Source organism: Neofelis nebulosa, chromosome 13 (assembly GCF_028018385.1).
Source record: "Neofelis nebulosa isolate mNeoNeb1 chromosome 13, mNeoNeb1.pri, whole genome shotgun sequence".
Taxonomy (NCBI): Eukaryota; Metazoa; Chordata; class Mammalia; order Carnivora; family Felidae; genus Neofelis; species Neofelis nebulosa.
Genome location: NC_080794.1, coordinates 84,984,963 through 85,002,290, shown reverse-complemented (window position 1 = coordinate 85,002,290; position 17,328 = coordinate 84,984,963). Strand labels below are relative to the sequence as shown.

Below are 17,328 nucleotides of genomic sequence, written 5' to 3'. Positions count from 1 at the left end.
CGACTGAGCCACCCAGGCGCCCCCAGATTTTAACGGCTTTAAGTGTCCGCGATGCCGTGAGAAATCAGGTGAACACAAGGAGAGGGCTCTATGATTGGCGGCTGTTGGTGATGACATTGATGTTGAAGAGCATGGTGGTGCAGGCATAAGTCAATTTCCAGTTTCTATCGTCAGCAAGTATTCTCGAGATGGAATTCAGATGAACTAACCTGGCGGTACCCACCCTCCAATTCGACCTTGACCCTCCCGCTTACCAAAAGACTCCTCTTTGGTCTTCTGCCAGGGCATTGAGTCCCAGCCCCAGAGCAGCCAAGCAGTGGGAGAGACCGTAACAAACATACCGCCCTGACGCTGCAGGCCAGGGGAGGGGTGGGGCAGGTCGATTTCCCATCTATAAAATGGGAAGGCGTTTGGGTGAAAACTGTTGTTTTGGACTTTCCTGGGAGGCAGTACGGACTTTTGGGAAGGAAGCTATACCAGGAGGCGGGCGGGCGGTGGGGAGTGTGGTACGTGCATCTCAGGCTTGCTCTGCTCCTGATGCAAAACTCTGGGATTCCCGTCCCCTCTCTGAGCCTCAGTTTCTCGTCTACACAGTTAGAGCCTTCCTGGCTCTAGAGTCCTGTTTAAGATGAACCCTTGGTGAGGAGGCAGAGGGCTGGCATGGAGGCCTTCTCAAATCCTGTTTTCTCTTTGTCATTTCTGAACCAGAAAATGACAGATGGCGAGACCTGGACAGGAAATGCCCTCTTCAGATCGAGCAGCCGAGCGCCAGCATCTGGGAGTGCCTGCCCGAGAAGTGTCAGGACGGCGCTCTGTGGCACCGGGAGGCAGCGACCGCCTGCGCGGTGACCAGCCTGATCAAAGACCTCAGCCTCAGCGACCACAACGGGAACCCCTCAGCACCCCCCAGCAAACGCCAGTGCCGGTCACTGTCCTTCTCCGATGAAATGTCCAGCTGCCGGACATCGTGGAGGCCCTTGGGCTCCAAAGTCTGGACTCCGGTGGAGAAGAGACGCTGTTACAGCGGGGGCAGCGTCCAGCGCTATTCCAACGGCTTCAGCACCATGCAGAGAAGCTCTAGTTTCAGCCTCCCCTCCCGGGCCAATGCGCTCTCCTCGCCCTATGACCAGGCAGGGTTCCACCACCGCTTTGGAGGTCAGCCCTGCCAAGGGGCGCCGGGCTCGGCCACCTGTGGACAGGCGGGCGACATCTGGAGCCCTGACCCGACCCCCGTGGGAGGCGGCCGGCTCGACGTGCAGCGGTCCTTCTCCTGCTCGCACGAGCAGTTTTCCTTTGCGGAGTACTGTCCACCCTCAGCCAACAGCACACCTGCCTCAACGCCAGAGCTGGCCAGGCGCTCCAGCGGGCTGTCCCGAAGCCGCTCCCAGCCGTGCGTCCTTAACGACAAGAAGGTCGGCGTCAAGCGGCGGCGCCCAGAGGAGGTGCAGGAGCAGAGGCCTTCCCTAGACCTTGCTAAGATGGCACAGGTAAGAGCCCCGGCCGCACGGGAGGCCCCGCGGGAGCACCTGGGTGCTCGTGGGCGCCTCTGCTGCTCCTGGCCCATCCCAGGCAGATGCGTGGGGCCCAGCAGTGGGTTCTTCCCCTGTGTTTTAAAATCCTCTTCGAAGAACGATGATACCAAGTTCGTTGTTTAATTTTAGTGTCTTTAAAATCAGAAAAGTCAGAAATGCTCTTTCCCTGTGAACACAGTGCTGGCGGTACAGGGGCAGGCAGATGGCGGGAGGCGAGGCGTTACGGGGGCAGGCCGTTGTCACCCGGCACTGGTGATCCCCTTCCGGCACCTCGCTGGAGCCTCTGTGCCTGAAACCCCGTCCCTGTAGCACAGGCCAGGACTCATTGTCCCTCGGATTAGGCTGGTCCGGGGATCAGGACTGTGGGTAATGGTTTTAGAGGGTGAGGGATTAAACTGTCAACAACGTGAGACCATCAAGACGCTGTGATTGCTGTCCTTTCTGCCACCTCCGTCCGCCTCGCCGTTCACCGTAGGCGAGGCCTCCGGCCACATGCGCCCGCCCGTGCACTTTATCCTCTGTGTCTTGGAGCCCTGCCTCGTGCTAACACTGATTGCGGGTGTTGATTCGAACGAGATGAACTTGGGAGTTAATATTCTGTCTTTAGGGCAGTCTCTGAGCCTGAGTGCCCCCTGCGTCTGGTTCTTCCCGAGGAGGCCTGAGGTTGTGAGTTTGACAGTGAGGCCCGGGGAAGGATGGGTGGGGGGTGGGATGCAGTCTGTGTCCTGTGTCCAGGGGGTCCTGCGCTGCGTGCCATGGTTTCCCCTTCCTCTTGTGTTGTTGTGGAAGCATCGGTCGCCGCTGGGTGTGAGGGGACCCAGACCGGCTGGCCTCGCTCATGCAGCCCGTGGCCACTTCTGGGCAGGCAGCCTCGTGGCGGCTCCTCTTGGACCTGACGGCCTTCCTTCAGTGCCCAGGGCTGCTTTTTCAGCCGGACCTCCTTTTGGTTTAGAGTAAAAATGCCGCTTCTGTCGGTGGCATTTCCTTCTCTTCTCTAGACCCCCTCCCAGCCTAGAGATACCTGCCCTCCCCTCCCCCGGCCCACAAAAAGAAGAGGGGCAGGTGTCTCAAGTCTTGAGCAGGCACCTTGCCCCAGAGTCCAGACTGTCTGGCTGTTGGCTCCAGAGCCCGGCCATGGCCCGGGACAGCTGGAGGACAGGCTCATGACAGACTCTGCCTCCCCCATGTTGGGGAAGAAACCTCCCTCCTCTGCCCTCATTTTCCAGTTTCCATTTCTTCCATCGCTGCCCCCAGGTGTGTCCCTTTCTTTTTCCTAAGTCGTGGACATGTTTTGCTTTACTAGCTAGACAACGGCCGAACACATTCATTAGTGTTGGACACGCGAGTGGAATTTTCCTTCTCTGGAGAAATTTAAATAGGTAAAGAGGCTGGAAAGGTGACAGATTTGGGTGACTTCTGAAGGAAACCCAGAGCCCTGAGTTCTGGGTGCGATAAATGGCTTCAGTGAAGTTTTTAATGTTGAGCTTATTTTATTACCTAATAAGCTAGATAGGTAATAAAAACAACTTACACGTGTTATTATATTTTACTAGCCACCAGTCGGAGTAACACCACTGGCGTCACCGGAGACGTTTCCCGTCCTCACTCGGGTAGAAACTGTTTGAAAATCTATTGCTCAGTGGGGCTGTGCCCAGATGTGTAGATTGCTTCATTGGCTCCAGGCAGGCCTCCAAGATCCCGGTGAGGCCGCCCTGATTCCTCCCGCCTTTCTCTAGCCAAGGCCTGGGTAGGGCAGAGTCCGGGGCAAGTGCAGAAGGGGCCCCTGGGAAGTGTGTGTGCCAGAAGGGGGCGACTGGAGCCCTGGGGTTGGACCCTGAGCCACCCCGACCAAGCCTCTAGAGCCCCGGCCAGTCCTGTCTCCGCGGGGCTCTGCCTGCTTTGGCTCCCCCATTGTATAATTTATGGCCTCGCGAGGTGGACCTTGCTTTTCCAGGAGCCTTTTTAAAAGCCAGGCCTAGGGCAACTCCAGTGCCTTTGCAGAGAGCCCTGGATCCAGCCTGGAACGTGTAGGGTCCTCTGCCTGGGAACCCCAGGAGCTGAGCATGTCACTGGTATGCAGACACCTGCCCCTGGCCAGGTGACAGCTGACGTGGGACCGCCCAGATACCAGCCCCCGTGGGCTGTGGCTTTCTCAGCATTTGTAACTGCTGGGGCAGGAGCAGGGGCTGCGCATCTATGGAAACAACAGGCCTGTAGCCAGGGTCGGCACTGCTCTGTTTCTCCAACCTAGATCTTGGACCCTTTTTTGTAGGTCTTGCGATCTTGGTTTGTAAATACTCACTTTTCTGGGGGCAGGGGGTTCTAACTGAGCATTTTTGTGAAGGAGCCCCTTTGTGTGCGTAGATCTGGGACCAGGTGTATGAGATCGTCACATCAAAGGTGCAGAGTGCCTTTCCGCTTAGACCCTCGGAGTACGGGGAGTTCTGAGAAACCCCGGCTTCCTGAGGCGCTGACTGGGGCCCGAGCCTTCCGGGCCCAGGGCACACCTCCCGGGGTGTGGGTGAGCAGGAGGTTTTCTCTGGCCATCAGTCAGGGTGCCTGGGGCAAGGGTGGGGGGTACCCAGAGCCCCTGAGCCTCGTCCATCCATCCCCTCCTGCGGACACTGCCGTCCTTCTAGAACATGGTGTTCACTTTTGGATCTGCAGTTGGGGCCTGGGGGCACAGCGACGAATCAGAAGGCGTCCAGATGAGGGGCAGAAGGCTGGCAGCCCTGGGCAAATTACTTGACATCTCTGTGCAGCAGAGCACATCGTCCCCACAGCTGCTGTGGCTTCTGCCGGAAGAATAAGGGAAAATAACGCACGTGTGCGCATGGGTGTAATGTGTCAACCTGTACGTGTGTGTCTGCGACGTGCAGATATATGTACGTGTGAACGTACGTGTGTGTCTGTATCTACTGATGACACGTGTGTGTGTATCCTTGCCTGTGTGTACACACACGACCTAGCGTGTCGTGCGACTCCCCGGCTGGCGCGCGGGGAGTGCGGACGGGTGCCCCTGGCGTTGCTGCTGCACATGTTGGGAGGGAAGGCGTGGGCTCGTTCTGGGCGACTCCAGAGGCAGAACTGGGACGGGGGTGATGGCCCCAGGAGGCACACTCAGTCCCTTGTGAGGACTCCCTTTTTTCTCTGTTTGCCCATCTCTTTCCTTCTGTGTTTCCCTTCCCTTTTCTGCCCTTGCCATTTACTTCTCCTTCGTTGTTCCTCTTCCTGCCTCGTCCTTTCCTTTTGAGAACGGGGAGGAGGCCTGCCCTGCCGCTCAGCTCGGCCCGCGGTGAGCTCCGTGCTCGGAGCCGAGGGTCGTGAAGCGGTGTCGGATTCGGAACCACCTCCGCCAGAGGGGGTTGGCCACGTGTGAGCGTTTTGTGTCACGTCTGCAGCCCGTGGGACTAGGTAGACATGGTCTTGGGAGCTCACCGGATGCCCCGCCCTGCCCCTGGCCAGCACCCCTGGGCACAGCTGGCCGGCAGTGGCCGATGCCTTTCGGGCAGTGAGGCCGGACCGCGGTGGGTCGGGGGGGTCAGCGATTGCCTTCAGACCTGTCCGCCTTTGCTCACGTCTTGTTAAAACCTCAGCGCCCAGCGCACGGACGGGGATGCCGAGCGAGGCTGCAGGCGGCTCCTGCAGCGGGAGGGGGGAGGCTGCAGCGAGGAGGGTCCCCGCTGGGAGAACTGGCTCCAGGACCCGGCCCAGGGAGGCCCGCCCCGCCCCGGAATTGGCATCGTAGCCACGAGGCTCCCAGAGCAGCTGCCTGAAGGCGGCCCGGCGGGTCAGTCGCGCCCCCCCCCCCCCCCCCCCGCCCGGGTCACATGGTGCTGACCTCCCGCTCGGCTTTCCCCACGTGACCCCTTCTGCCCGGTGTTTGGTGTGAATGTGTGCCATTGAGAGCAGTGCCCGGCCTGAGCATCGGAGTTGTTTATCAGCGGGACTTTTGCTGACGTGTTTATTAGTTATTGCTTCTTGGAGACTTGGCGTGGCTGGCAAGTGTCGGTTGACTCCCAGCGAGACCTGCGCCATGCGTGGCCATTTAGGCCCGGATCGCATGCGTGGGAGCCAAGGTTTCAGGAAAAAAAAAAAAAAAAAAAGCCACAATTAAAAAGAGGTACCCGCCGAATGCCGTGCCCCTGGGTGTCCCAGTCCTTGCTGTATTTTTGACTCCAAGCTGGTCAGCCTGCAGGAGCAACAAATTGTATTTCTCAACAGTGCTTCAAACAGAAGCGAGGCATTTGTGAGGAGGGGTCGGGATGCTGAAACAGAGGTTTGATTGATCGCAGCTGCCCACACACTGAGTCCTCAAACCTCCTGGAGCAAGCCCCAGAACAGGCAGCAACTGTTGTGTTAGCAGATGTTTGAGGGGCCCAGAAAGCTGGCCGGGGGCAGCGTGGGGCAGGGGAGAAGCACGAGGTAGCAACTGTGCCGAGCACTGATCCAGGATGAGTCTGGGAGTCGAGTCCAGGCGAGCGGGGTTGGCTGGGGCCCTGGGGGCTCGGAAGGGCAGGGGGCTGTGGCCCGAAGCCGCCGGAGGGGTATCACAGATGCTCATCAGTAACTCTTGGCTCTTTGTTGGCACGGTGTCCCTGGGTCAGCCTTCCACGGTCCACTCTGCTTGCCAGTGGGGGTTGCCTTTAGCAGGGGAGCGGCCCTCCTCAGCCCCCGTGTGGGGTGGCCCTTCGCACTACTGGCTGCGTGACCTTCCCGCTCAGGCAGGCCCGGCAGCCACAGCCAGCCGTGCTTTTCCTTGGCAGAGTCCCTGGGCTCAGGCCTGGCTCGTCCGAGCCTTTGTGGCCGCCTCCTGCCTGCACTGCCCCCGGCTGGCCACTCTGCCGGGTTTAGTTGCCTGCAGTCTTGCACCCTTAGACCTCTCCTGCTGGCGTGGGGAACCGTGCGGATGGCAAATAGGGGAATTCAGAGATGCATCGCCCTTTACAACACAGAACGCAGGCAGGCATGAGGAGCTGGTGAAGGGCAGTCAACGGAAAGCCCGGGATTTCTTTTTTTTTAAATTTTTTTTTTTTTTCAACGTTTTTTATTTATTTTTGGGACAGAGAGAGACAGAGCATGAACGGGGGAGGGGCAGAGAGAGAGGGAGACACAGAATCGGAAACAGGCTCCAGGCTCCGAGCCATCAGCCCAGAGCCCGACGCGGGGCTCGAACTCACGGACCGCGAGATCGTGACCTGGCTGAAGTCGGACGCTTAACCGACTGCGCCACCCAGGCGCCCCAAGCCCGGGATTTCTAATTGGCACGAAATAAATGCTAAATAAAAGTAAAGGCAAAACGCACTGTGGGTGCATGGGAGTACTTGCCTCTGATGAGGAACCAGTCAGGATGGGCTCGAGCAAAGGAAGAGAGTCTTTAAGACTTGGGCCATCAGAGGGGTGGATGGCACGGGGTGGCGGCAGGGGGCACGGATCCAGCACGTCGATTCTGTGCTCTTGATGGACACTGCTAAGCAGTAGCGTTTTTTCTGCTTGAACTTTGAGGAGGTCTTAGACTCCTCCCCTCCGGGATCCTGGCAGCCGCTGCTAAGTGACTGCCCTCTGTCCATCCCCTCACCTGAGGGCGAGGCCTCCAGAGTCCGGGGAGAGTCAGCCACTTGCCCAGAGCCGCGTGGTTCCTTAGGACACTGGGAAGGCCGGAACCAGGGCCTCCTGACTCTGTGTTCTGTGCTCTTCCTGCTGCTGAGATTCATCCGACACGCGGACGGCCCGGCTGGCCTTTCCAGGTAGCCGACCCTGGCGAGACCTAGAGGGCGCGGACAGAGTCAGAAAGGGGCTCAGTTTCCCTCGCTGCCACTTTTGAGCTGTGCGCCCTTGGGCAGGTCACCCCTCCGTAGCCTCCATTTCCTTGTCTGTAAAATGGGAACAGCACTTCCTGTTTCTCCCCGGGGTGGGGCGGCGTCCCGTGGCGTGGGTCCCGCCAGCGGCTGGCCCTCGGAGGAACGTCAGAGCCGCACCCTGCGGCCCATCTCCTGCCGCTCTGCTTCCGGGCAGTCAGCCGCTCCCGGGGGAGGGCGTCAGCGGGAGGCCAGGGTCCTGCCAGCGGGAGAGCAGGGAGGGCCGAGCCAGAGGCTAGTTGGAGCTGTCTCTGGGGTTTCTTCCCTGTCAAAAACGGGCACGTCAGCAATAGCGCGGCACCCCTGACGGGGGTTCTCACGCTTCAAGGAAACCCCCGTTCAGACTCTCGGATCGCTCCTTGCCGTCCCCGGCTGCCACCAGCAGGTTGCATAAGCAACCCGCTTAAGGTCACTCGGATCGGGGCCGAGTGTTGACACAATAGCTTTGATCTCCCGGGAAAAGAAAAACAGAAGGAGTTCAGCTGGGGACATGCCAGGGAGGCAGCTTTTAGTGGCACTTGGTGATTTTCCATGCTTTCGTTGTGAGCCTCTCCGAGCCGGGAGGTGTCTTAGAAGATGTGAGGCAACACAGTTCTGGGGTGCCCAGGGTTTTCTGGAAGGCCTCTGCTTTGGAAGCCGGTTGGGCCTCTGAGCCCTTCGAGCCCCCCCCGATGTGCTCAGAGCACCCTCAGGTGCCAGGCCCTGCTCTGGTCCCGGGCTCAGGGGCCTGTGAGCTGGGGGCCCGGCCCTCCGGAGGCCAGCGTGCCTGAGTCCCGCTTCGTGGAAGCCAGAGTGGGAAGGGTCTGCGGGCTGGGTGACCCTTGCCTCTCTGTTTCAACTCCAAGGGCCCACAGAGGAGGGTTTAGAGAAACCCCGTGTTGCCCCAGCCTGCTGAAGAAGACGCAGACCGTGGGCCGAGACATGGGGAGACAGAGGGCTGGTGGAGAGCAGAGCCTTGGCCTTTCCCGTGGGGTGGGCTCAAGCCTCATCCTGGCGACTTAAATTTACTTGACCCCTTGGCACCTGGTCCCCATCGTCAAGGTTGGGGCAGCAGCCCCTTCGGTCATGGTGCACTGGCAGCACTGAATGAGTTCGTTAGCATGAAATGCTCCTGTGTGCTCGGGGTCAGCCCTTAGTAAGAGTCGGTCGTCATCGCTGCTATTGGTGGTCACATTTTAGGAGGAGAGAGAGAGACTGGTCAGAAGGAAGGAACTGCCCCGTTCATTGAGCGTGAGCTGTGGTCTCTGGGGAGATTCTTTGTTTCTGCAGTTCTGAGGTCCTCAGCCGTATCTCTGCTCCCCAGAAGAGGGCCTGGAGCCCGGAGGCTCATGTGGCTTGTCTGAGGGCCTGAGTTGAGTTGTTGAGTTGCCTCGTTGGGGTTTGGACCTAGGGTTCTGTGACTCCAATGCCAGGGTTTCGCCCTGCTGCCACATAGTAGATGCTTCCCGTATCACAGGGGCGACCGAGTGTGCCTGTCATTGGAACATAGCTGCGTTTGGGGTCAGAAGACGTGAGTTGAGACTCAGTTCTGCACCTGGCTATGTTGTGGCCAGGAGCCAGCTGTCCTGCTTCTCTGAGCCCCGGGTTTCTGACCACGTTCACCGCTGCCCAAGCGTGGTCTGCATGGACTGCAGCTTCCTGGGTCTCTCCCCAGAGTCTGAATGGTGGGTCCGGGCCAGGGCCCCGGTGCCAGAGTGTTTCAGAAGCTCCCCAAGTAAGTGGGGTTTGGGAGCAGTGGAGGTGGGCTCAGGTCCAGCCTGGTGCCCCTGCAGAGGCCAGGGATGGGCTCATCTCAGGTGGAGACAGCACTGGGAGTCAAGGCCCCTCAGTCAGAAGATACTGGGTTGGCCTGGGTTGGGAAAGGGGTGACCTGGAGAAGGGATTCGAGAGCCTGGTTTTGTGCCTTCCAAGTCATCGGATGGGCCCCTGCTGAGTCCCTGTGTCAGCAGAAGAGTGACATCCCTACCTGACAGTCGACCTTCCTGAGCACCAAGGAGGGCTTGGGGTTGACTTAGGCTAAGCTGGGGACATAGCTGCCTTAGAACTGACGGGAAAAACATCTAACGTGTAGCACTGGACATTTGTTTTTTGTTTTGTTTTGTTTTTATGTTTAAAAAAAATTTTTTTTTAATGTTTACTTTTGAGACAGAGAGACAGAGCATGAACGGGGGAGGGTGAGAGAGAGAGGGAGACCCAGAATCTGAAGCAGGCTCCAGGCTCCGAGCTGTCAGCACAGAGCCCGCCGCGGGGTTCGAACCCACGAACCCTGTGTGAGATCATGACCTGAGCCGAAGTCGGAAGCTCAACCGACCGAGCCACCCAGGTGCCCCTAGCACTGGACGTTTGTAAGGCAGATTCTCCCGTGTGGATTCTTAAAGGTGGGTTCTGAGTCCCTGCTCACCATTCCAGAGTGAATGACCAAGAACCAAGTGTGACTGTTTATGCCTTGTCCAGATGCCGCATGTGTCTGGTGTCTCTGGACCGTGGTAGCCCTTGAAAGAGGCTGGGCTTCCAGAGTGTTCTCACAGCCCATCAGAATCAGCCTCCTGGCGGAAATAAGCCACAAGGCAGCCCTGGAAGAGCTCAGGAGTGACATGGGGTTGGGAGGCCCCCGGGAGAAGCACAGGTGCAAAGGTCGGAGTTAGGAAGGGACAGGGAGGGGGCCCAGCATAGGGAGCCCCAACTCTGAAGTCATCCGGCTTTTATTCTGAGTGCAGGGGGAGCATCAGAGAGTTTTAAGCAGGGGAGACAGTACCCCGGGGAAAGCTCCTTCTGGCTGGGGTGGGCAGCAAAAACTGAGAGCTATGGGGAGATAAGAGGCCGTGGGCGGGGGCAGTGGACGTACTGATTTAGGTCAGAGGCTCAAAATGTTTTGGAGCTGGTACAACAGGACCGGCCAATGGGTTAATCTTGTCATTAGCGTCCAAGTCCCGAGTCCGAGACCTCACCAGGTAGAGAATCCATTGCCTCAACCCTAAAGACTGCTTCCTTTAAACTACTGTGTTCAGTGGATGCTGGTTCTAAGTCCTTCCTGTTATCTAACCTTCAGCCCTCACTTAGCCGGCATCACCTGTTCTCAGTAAAAGTGAAGTCTGGTCGATCACCGTGATTCATTTGGTTTTCACAAGCATCCTTGGAACCATCCCACCCCCAAATCCTTGTGTATCAGTGCTTTGCCAGCCCAGGCCGTCCTTCCCTGCTATGGAGATTCAGTCCCACCCCTTTCCAGCTACCCCTGTCCCCAGACCCCTGACTCCTGTGCCACAGTTTCTTAGTCCTTGTCCACTTGATAGCGGGTGCCGTCTGGACTTGGGCTGGAGAAGGCCGGGGGCAGCTCGGGGCCACGGGAGGGTTCTCGTACAGTCTCGAGTGCCTGTCACGCTGGATCTCCCTCAGCCGGGCCACATCTGCTCTGTTTACAGCAGCTGGGGCAGCCGCTTTGGAAAATGTGGGGCCTGCCATGGCCTCTGAGAATCTACCAACAGAGCCTGTAGTCCCAGCCCAGCCCAGCCCAGAAGGATGCGGCGGAAGGGGGCGCTTGACGGACCTGGAGGGATTTTGACATTCCCTGCCCTATTCCTGCTTCCTTATTGGGGACGTTGCGGTAACGCCTCCTGGGAAGGGGCTCCAAGCCCTCAGCGAGCCTGGGCGGCTGAGAGAGCCCCGGGGAGGGCTGGCGACCGAGGCGCGACGAGGCGTCACTGAGATGGACGTGTGCTTCATGAGGAGCCAGGCCCAGAGCTAACACATCTGACACCTGCCTGTGCTTTTGCCTGGTGCACGCCACTGGCTTTCGTGGGGTCGGCCCAGGACGGAAGCTTACGTTCGCCCCTTTTGTCTTTTGCAACACACCCCTCCGTTGTCCCAAGCACTCCAGCGACGTAGACCCTCCCCTGTGGACGCGGGCCGTTTGTTTATTTATGACGTTTCTGCAGTATCGGTGCCCTGAACGACTGCTCCTTCTCTCAGCTTCAGGCCACAGTTTGAGAAGTAAGGAAAGCAAACGCCGCATCGGGGGGCAGACCCTTTGCTGCAGCCCCCGCGTCGGTGGGAACTTGGTCTGAGCGGACTCGGTTGCAGTGGGTGGCGATCGCCTGTTCACGGCCAAGTGATTAGCAAGGCCTCCTTTGAAAGTTGGACACAGTAGGACTCTTGGATAATTCCTTTTGGGGTGGGGAAGCTTGGGCTTGCTTTTTTTTTTTTTTTTTTTTTTCTGTCTTGGAAAACAAAAGAAACGGTTGGTTCTAAAATAATAACACAACCGGCAAAAGTTCCATTTGTGAGCAGTAGCACTGAGCTCACATCAGTAATATGTCACTGAAGGCCACCAGGCGCCAGCCCTTTCCCTGAGATAGTGCAGGGTCCTATAATGCAGTTAATCTTCGCGGGGCGGGTGGCAGCGGTGGTGGGGGCTGCAGCTGTTTCCTCCCAGAGCTCGGAGCGCGGAGAGCGTGCGGAAGCCTTGCCTGCAGCAGCCAGGGCCCAATCGGGGGACAGAAACCACCCGTGTGTCCACCGAGAGGTCACTGGGAGCACTTGTTAATTGGGTTTCTGGAGGCCTGAGAAGCCAAGACATGAGCAGCAGGTCTCATGGAGGAAGCGACTGCAGGAAGCCGCTCCCGCCCCGGCGAGGGCGTCAGAGGGAGGAGGCTGCGGTTCTGGGTTCTGCGGGCTCCGGAGCTGGGCGGCCACAGCCCCCGGGGCCCGCCCGAGCTGAGGACAGGAAACGCGAAGGAGCCGGTCCCGCGCAGCAGCCGCCGTGAACAGGACACAGTGCGCTGCCGGGTCAGGAATCAGACCGGGTGACAGTGACAGCTGCGGGAAACAGGCAGGAAGATGCACGGCCCTCTTCCCTCCTCCGGCGCTCCTGTGCGCAGAGCCTCGAGGGGGCAGATGGCAGGGCCACTGGGCGCCGGGCTCAGGGGGGCAGCGGGGCCTGGAGCTGAGCCCCGGGCTCTGGGATCCGACGCTGCTGCTGTGGGAACGTCTGCCCTCTGCCCACCACACGGCTCTGGGCAAGCGTGTCCTCTCAGTGCCATCTAGCATCACACACTGCGGGGGGGGGGGGGGGCGGCGGGGGTTTGTTTTCTCTCTTTTCCGCTCCTTCCCTCCTTGTCTTACCTGGTGTCGTTGAGTGTTTGGCACTCAGCTGGGCCCTGAGGATATCTCTGTAAGCCACACACGATTGCCATTTTCATAGAAGCTACTTCCTAGGAAGAGGGGTAGCTAATAAGCAAACCCCGGGCAGGATGATTTCAGGCGGCGATGGGTGCTATAAAGAAAACAAAGCAGGCTGGTGCGGTTCGGATGTCAGGGGGGTAGAGGGGAGACGGATGTTAGGTTAGCTTCAGGTTAGAGTGGCAGGGCAGCCGCTCAGGAGGTGACGAGACGCCGAGACGCCCTCGGCCACGCACGGGTGGGGAGGGAGAGCATCCTGAGTGGAGGGAAGAGGAAGCACAGACGTTGGGAGGTGGGAGGGCTCAGCAAGTTCAGGGCAGAGCAAGCTGGTGTGATGGGGGTCCTGTGCGAGGGGGCTGGGCAGGAGGGGCTGCGAGGCATCAGCAGGGCTGGCTCGGGTGGGCCTTGTGGGCTGTGGTAAGGAGGGGGTCTTTGTGCTGGGCCCCGGGGAACGCCATCAGGTTTCCCACAAGGGATCCGATGTGATTTGCTGGGTCTGGGACCCTCTGAATCAGCTGCCTTGGGGATTTGGTCCCAGGGCACCCGGGAGACCGTAGTGCAGACGGGTCAGGGCGAGAAGGCGGGTAAGGGGGAAACCACCTGACAGAAGCGCTCAGGCAGGTGCCCTAGCTTTGGGAGGCTGGTGGGGGGCTGCAGAGGGTTAAGTCTGGTGCTTCCTGCCATGTACCTCTCACGGTACCGCCTCCCGGCCCCGCTGCTGGTCAGTGGCAGTGAGTGGCCCTTGGCTCGTCCCCTGTCCGCACCTGCACACACCAGTCTGGCTCCGGGAAGCAGGGCCCTAACTTCTAGCGACGCCGGCCTGCATTTGCGGGCAGCTGGGTTGCCCTGTGGCCCTGGGGGCCCTCTTGTTGCCCTGGGGTTGTGGTCTTCTCCTGACCCTGGGAAGGGCACCTCTCCTCCCTGTTTAGGGAAGAAGATTGAGTATTCGCTGTCTGCTCACGTGCCAAGGGGCAGAGTGGTGACCGGAGCCCCCCTCACTCTTTGGCCCCCGTGGCCCGCGCGCGCTCTCACCTCACCGAAGGGCCCCTTCCTGAGTAGAGGGCTGCCACCACTCGAGAACCACAGGCTCAGGCGAGTCTGGGACCTACTCTGTGCTCCGGGGTCCCTGATGGTGGGGTGGAGATGGTGTCACATCCTCATCACCGAGCCGCTCGCAGCCCGTGGCTCGAGGCCTGCTGTTGTAGGACGTTCAGGAAGTGTCTCTGCCAGGCCGTAAGTGTTCTCAGCATTCTGGGATCAGACCGTCCGGACCCCGTCACCCATTCCCATCCTCCCAGCCCTTGGGCGGACTTTGCAACTCTTGAGCTGTGAGCCTTTGAGTTGGTAAAGTCGGGGTGCTGGGGGCTTAGAGAGGCCCCGGTGGTATGGCCCCCTCCGGGCCCCTCTGGGGGGCCCTTCAGCTCCGCCCAGGCAATGCAGTTCGGCTGCTCCGTTCCAGGTCCTTTCCCTGTACCAGGCCAGGGCCCGAGGGAGAATGGCTGGCAGTCTGGCTGTGCTCTGCTGAGGAGAGGACCCCAGAAAATGCTGGTGACGTCCTCTGGTGGAATAGCCACAATCTGGAGTAACCCTCGTAGTGCCCAAAACAGAACCTTGACCACCCATCTTTGTGCCTTTCTGGGAGATCTCTGAGCCCTTGATCACTGCCATCCCCCCTTGTCCCCGGAGTGGCTCGTCCTGACAGATGGAGGAAGGGGTCCCAGCCAGTCCCGCACTTGCCCGAGCCCTGGGCCTGGCTGGCCTCCCCTCTGACCCCCAGCCAGGCTTTTCTGACCTAGCACCTGGGCACTGCTCTCCCTTCCCTCCCGGGCCCTGCTCTTTCTCCCCAAGGAGTGCCTGTGAAGTGACTGGCACTGGGGAGTGTGGGGACAAGAGGTGGGAGCAATGGGCTTTGTGTCCCAGAAGGAAATTTCTAGCAAGCTGAGCTGACTTGACACAGTGAAAGGTGGCCTTGAGGGTTTGCCCTGGGCTGTGCTGACACTCACAGCGGGCGCAGCCCTCACAGCCCTGCCTCCCCGAGGGTTTCTCCTCTCACCCTGTTGCCCCACTTCTGGTCTTCCTCTTTCTCGTGTGGGAACCCTGAGGAGATAGTGAGGGCCAGGTGGCCCTGGCCTTTTCATCTTGTCATGCCATCCTGGCCCCTGTGGAAGGACAGAGCCTGCCTGGGACTCTGTGCCATGGCCCAGTGACCACTAGCCCCTTGGCAGTCGGGACCAGCTTTAAATGGGCATAACCCACCTAGAGAAATCCTATGTCACTTTAGTCTGGAATAGTCTCGGATGGTGGGGTTTGGTACCAAGATCCGGGGTGTGTATGACACTGATTGCCCATCGCAGTTTGGACTGGCCACACACTTCCAGCGCTTGATGGCCACACGTGGCCGGTGGCTCCCGCAGTGGACGATGCGGGGTCAGATCATTTGGCCAAGGTCACACTGCTCTAAGGGGCCGAGCCGCCGTCAGACCCTGGAGCTCACGGCACAAGCAGGTGGGGAGGAGGCCTGGGGGTGTGGGTGTGAGAGAGGGTACTGGGACTCAGCCTTGGGTTAAGCGACTTGGCCCCGCACTCGGACCCTTTCCTTCGGTGGCCCCCGTGCCGGCCACCGAGAGAGGGGCTGGCCAGAGGCGCCTGCGCAGACGTGCTGGGTGCTCTGGGCTGCACTGTGTCTACCAGGGGGACCAACGTCAAGGGAGAGCGAGCCCTGGGAGCCTGAGCAGCTGGCGGGACGGCTCCATCGTGTCCCGGGTCCCCTCCCGCCGTGGGAGGCCGAGGTGGGGGCGGGGGTGGTTGGGCGGTGCCGTCGTTCTGAGACCCTGCCTTCACATCTGGGCTCATTTCGGCTGAAGTGACTGGGGCTGTGCGGCCCCGCTCAGTGTGATGTCCCTGGTGTGCGGCCAGGGCAGGGGGGAGGAGAGGAGAGGAGAGCCACGGAAGACAGGGAGGCTCGCGCACCTCATGGGGCCCACCAGGTGGGGATGCCGAGATGTGTTTTGCGGCCTCATGAGCGCTGGGCCACTTCTCTAGGCTGTGGTCTTGCTCCCTAACGACGAGGTTGGGGGCATTTGTCTCCACCCACCCCTGAGCAGGCGGTCTGAGCCAGACTCCACACAGCTGTTCTGGGCTCTGGGCCCCACACCCACCAGCACTCTGGAGCGAGTAAGCGTGGAGGGGCGCCGGGGCTGGTGTGGAATGTGGCCGGGGAAGCTCGGGACCGAGCAGAAGTTCCCAGAGCAGGCCTGTCCTCGGGGCTTAGCAGCCTCCTGACCAGTTTTCCAGGAAAACTCCATTTGTGCCCCCTGTCAGGACAGCCTTGTAGGAATGTGCAGCCTGTAGCTTCAAACACAGCCCTGCCCGCCACGGGGACCTTCTGGGCCCGTGGACCCCAGGCAGCGGCGACCCTGTGAGCAGGTTCCCATCGGCACGCGTTCCCTGAGACTGGCAGTGTGCCAGTGCCCGCGCAGGGGCTGAGGGGAGATCAGCACACATGACATGCTGTCCTTACCTTCAGGGAGCGTGCAGGCCGCCGAGGGCGGGTGGGGGCAGCCGTGTCTGTGTGGCAGCCGCAGGCTGGGATGGAGCCAGAAGGGATAGTTGTGTCCTCCAGTGATCTCGACTCCAATTCTGGACTCTTCTCTTTGCTCAGCCACCGTTCCCCAAGCTCCCGCTGTGTCAGGTCCCTCTGTGGGCTCCAGTAGACAGGATGGTCAGCCGCCACCTCCTGGAGGCCACGGCTCTGACACGTCGTCCCTGGGGAACTCGGAGAGGGTGAGCACCGCTCACAGCTCTGCCCCCTGAGCCTCGGTCTCCTCCCCTGTTCAGTAGGGTCTGTAGTGGCCATCGGTAGGATTAAAGAGGATGACGAATGCCGGACGCTCATTTGGCACTTAGCACACTTGCCAGAGTGTTCCAGGAATCCGGCAGTAGGGACAGGGGCACTTGCTGGGTTGTTGCTGTCATATGCAGGGCTCATTTCCCGTGCAGGGGAGCACAGCGGCTCTCTGGTGGCCCAGGCAGAGCTCCCCAGCTGCAGTCCAGACTGCGTCTCAGCCGGGGTGGAGAGGAGAGACAGGGCACAGGGATGTTCCCAAGACCAGGAACTAACCCACCTGGCTGCCCCTGTGCTTGGGATGGATGGAGAATGGAGGGCCGGGAGAGTGAGCTGGAGGCTGATTCTGAGTGTAGCGGGAAGCCAGGGACAACTTTGAGCAGGGAGACCGGGCTTCGTTCCGGCTGTGGGCAGGTTTGAGCATCCCAGGGCAGAGAGAGAGAAGGCTGTGCCCGTGAATTTGGGGCCTGTCAGTGGAGAAGGGGGTAGTGGGAGCTCTGGCAGTTCACCTTGCATGGGCCCAGAGCCTTCGGGGGTCCCTTGCCCGGTTCCTACAGGCCCGAGGGTGCAGACCGGATGGGGTGCCTGCTGGCTGAGTTGATTTCTGCGAGGCTGCTCGGGTCCGCTCTTCCTCTTCCTCACCAGGTACGGAAGTTCGTCAGGGCAAAGAGGATGACCACGTTTGTCCCTGGGGAGACGAGCTAAGTCCGAAATGGCTTCCTTTCCTCTCGGGAACCAAGAAAGCCAGAGCAACGAGACCCTGGGGCCTTCTGCATTGGTTTGGGCCACCTGCCTGGTCAGCCTGCTGCTCACACTGTCCCTTGTCCCTGGGAATGAGGACAGCATAGTTCGTGTCGGGAACTTTTAGCCGGAGACCCGCACCCCCGGTGGCCGGGGCCCCAGCCCACGAAAGTCT

General features: G+C 60.0%; 1 protein-coding gene across 1 annotated transcript in view; it reads left to right on the top strand.

The window, feature by feature from the left end:
* FAM53B (family with sequence similarity 53 member B) overlaps positions 1-17,328 on the top strand; it is a 75,811-nt gene that overhangs the window by 20,076 nt on the left and 38,407 nt on the right. Inside the window, exon 3 of the mRNA XM_058698047.1 lies at positions 709-1,487. Coding sequence (XP_058554030.1) covers positions 709-1,487 — 779 coding nt within the window. The remainder of the gene's footprint in view (positions 1-708; positions 1,488-17,328) is intronic.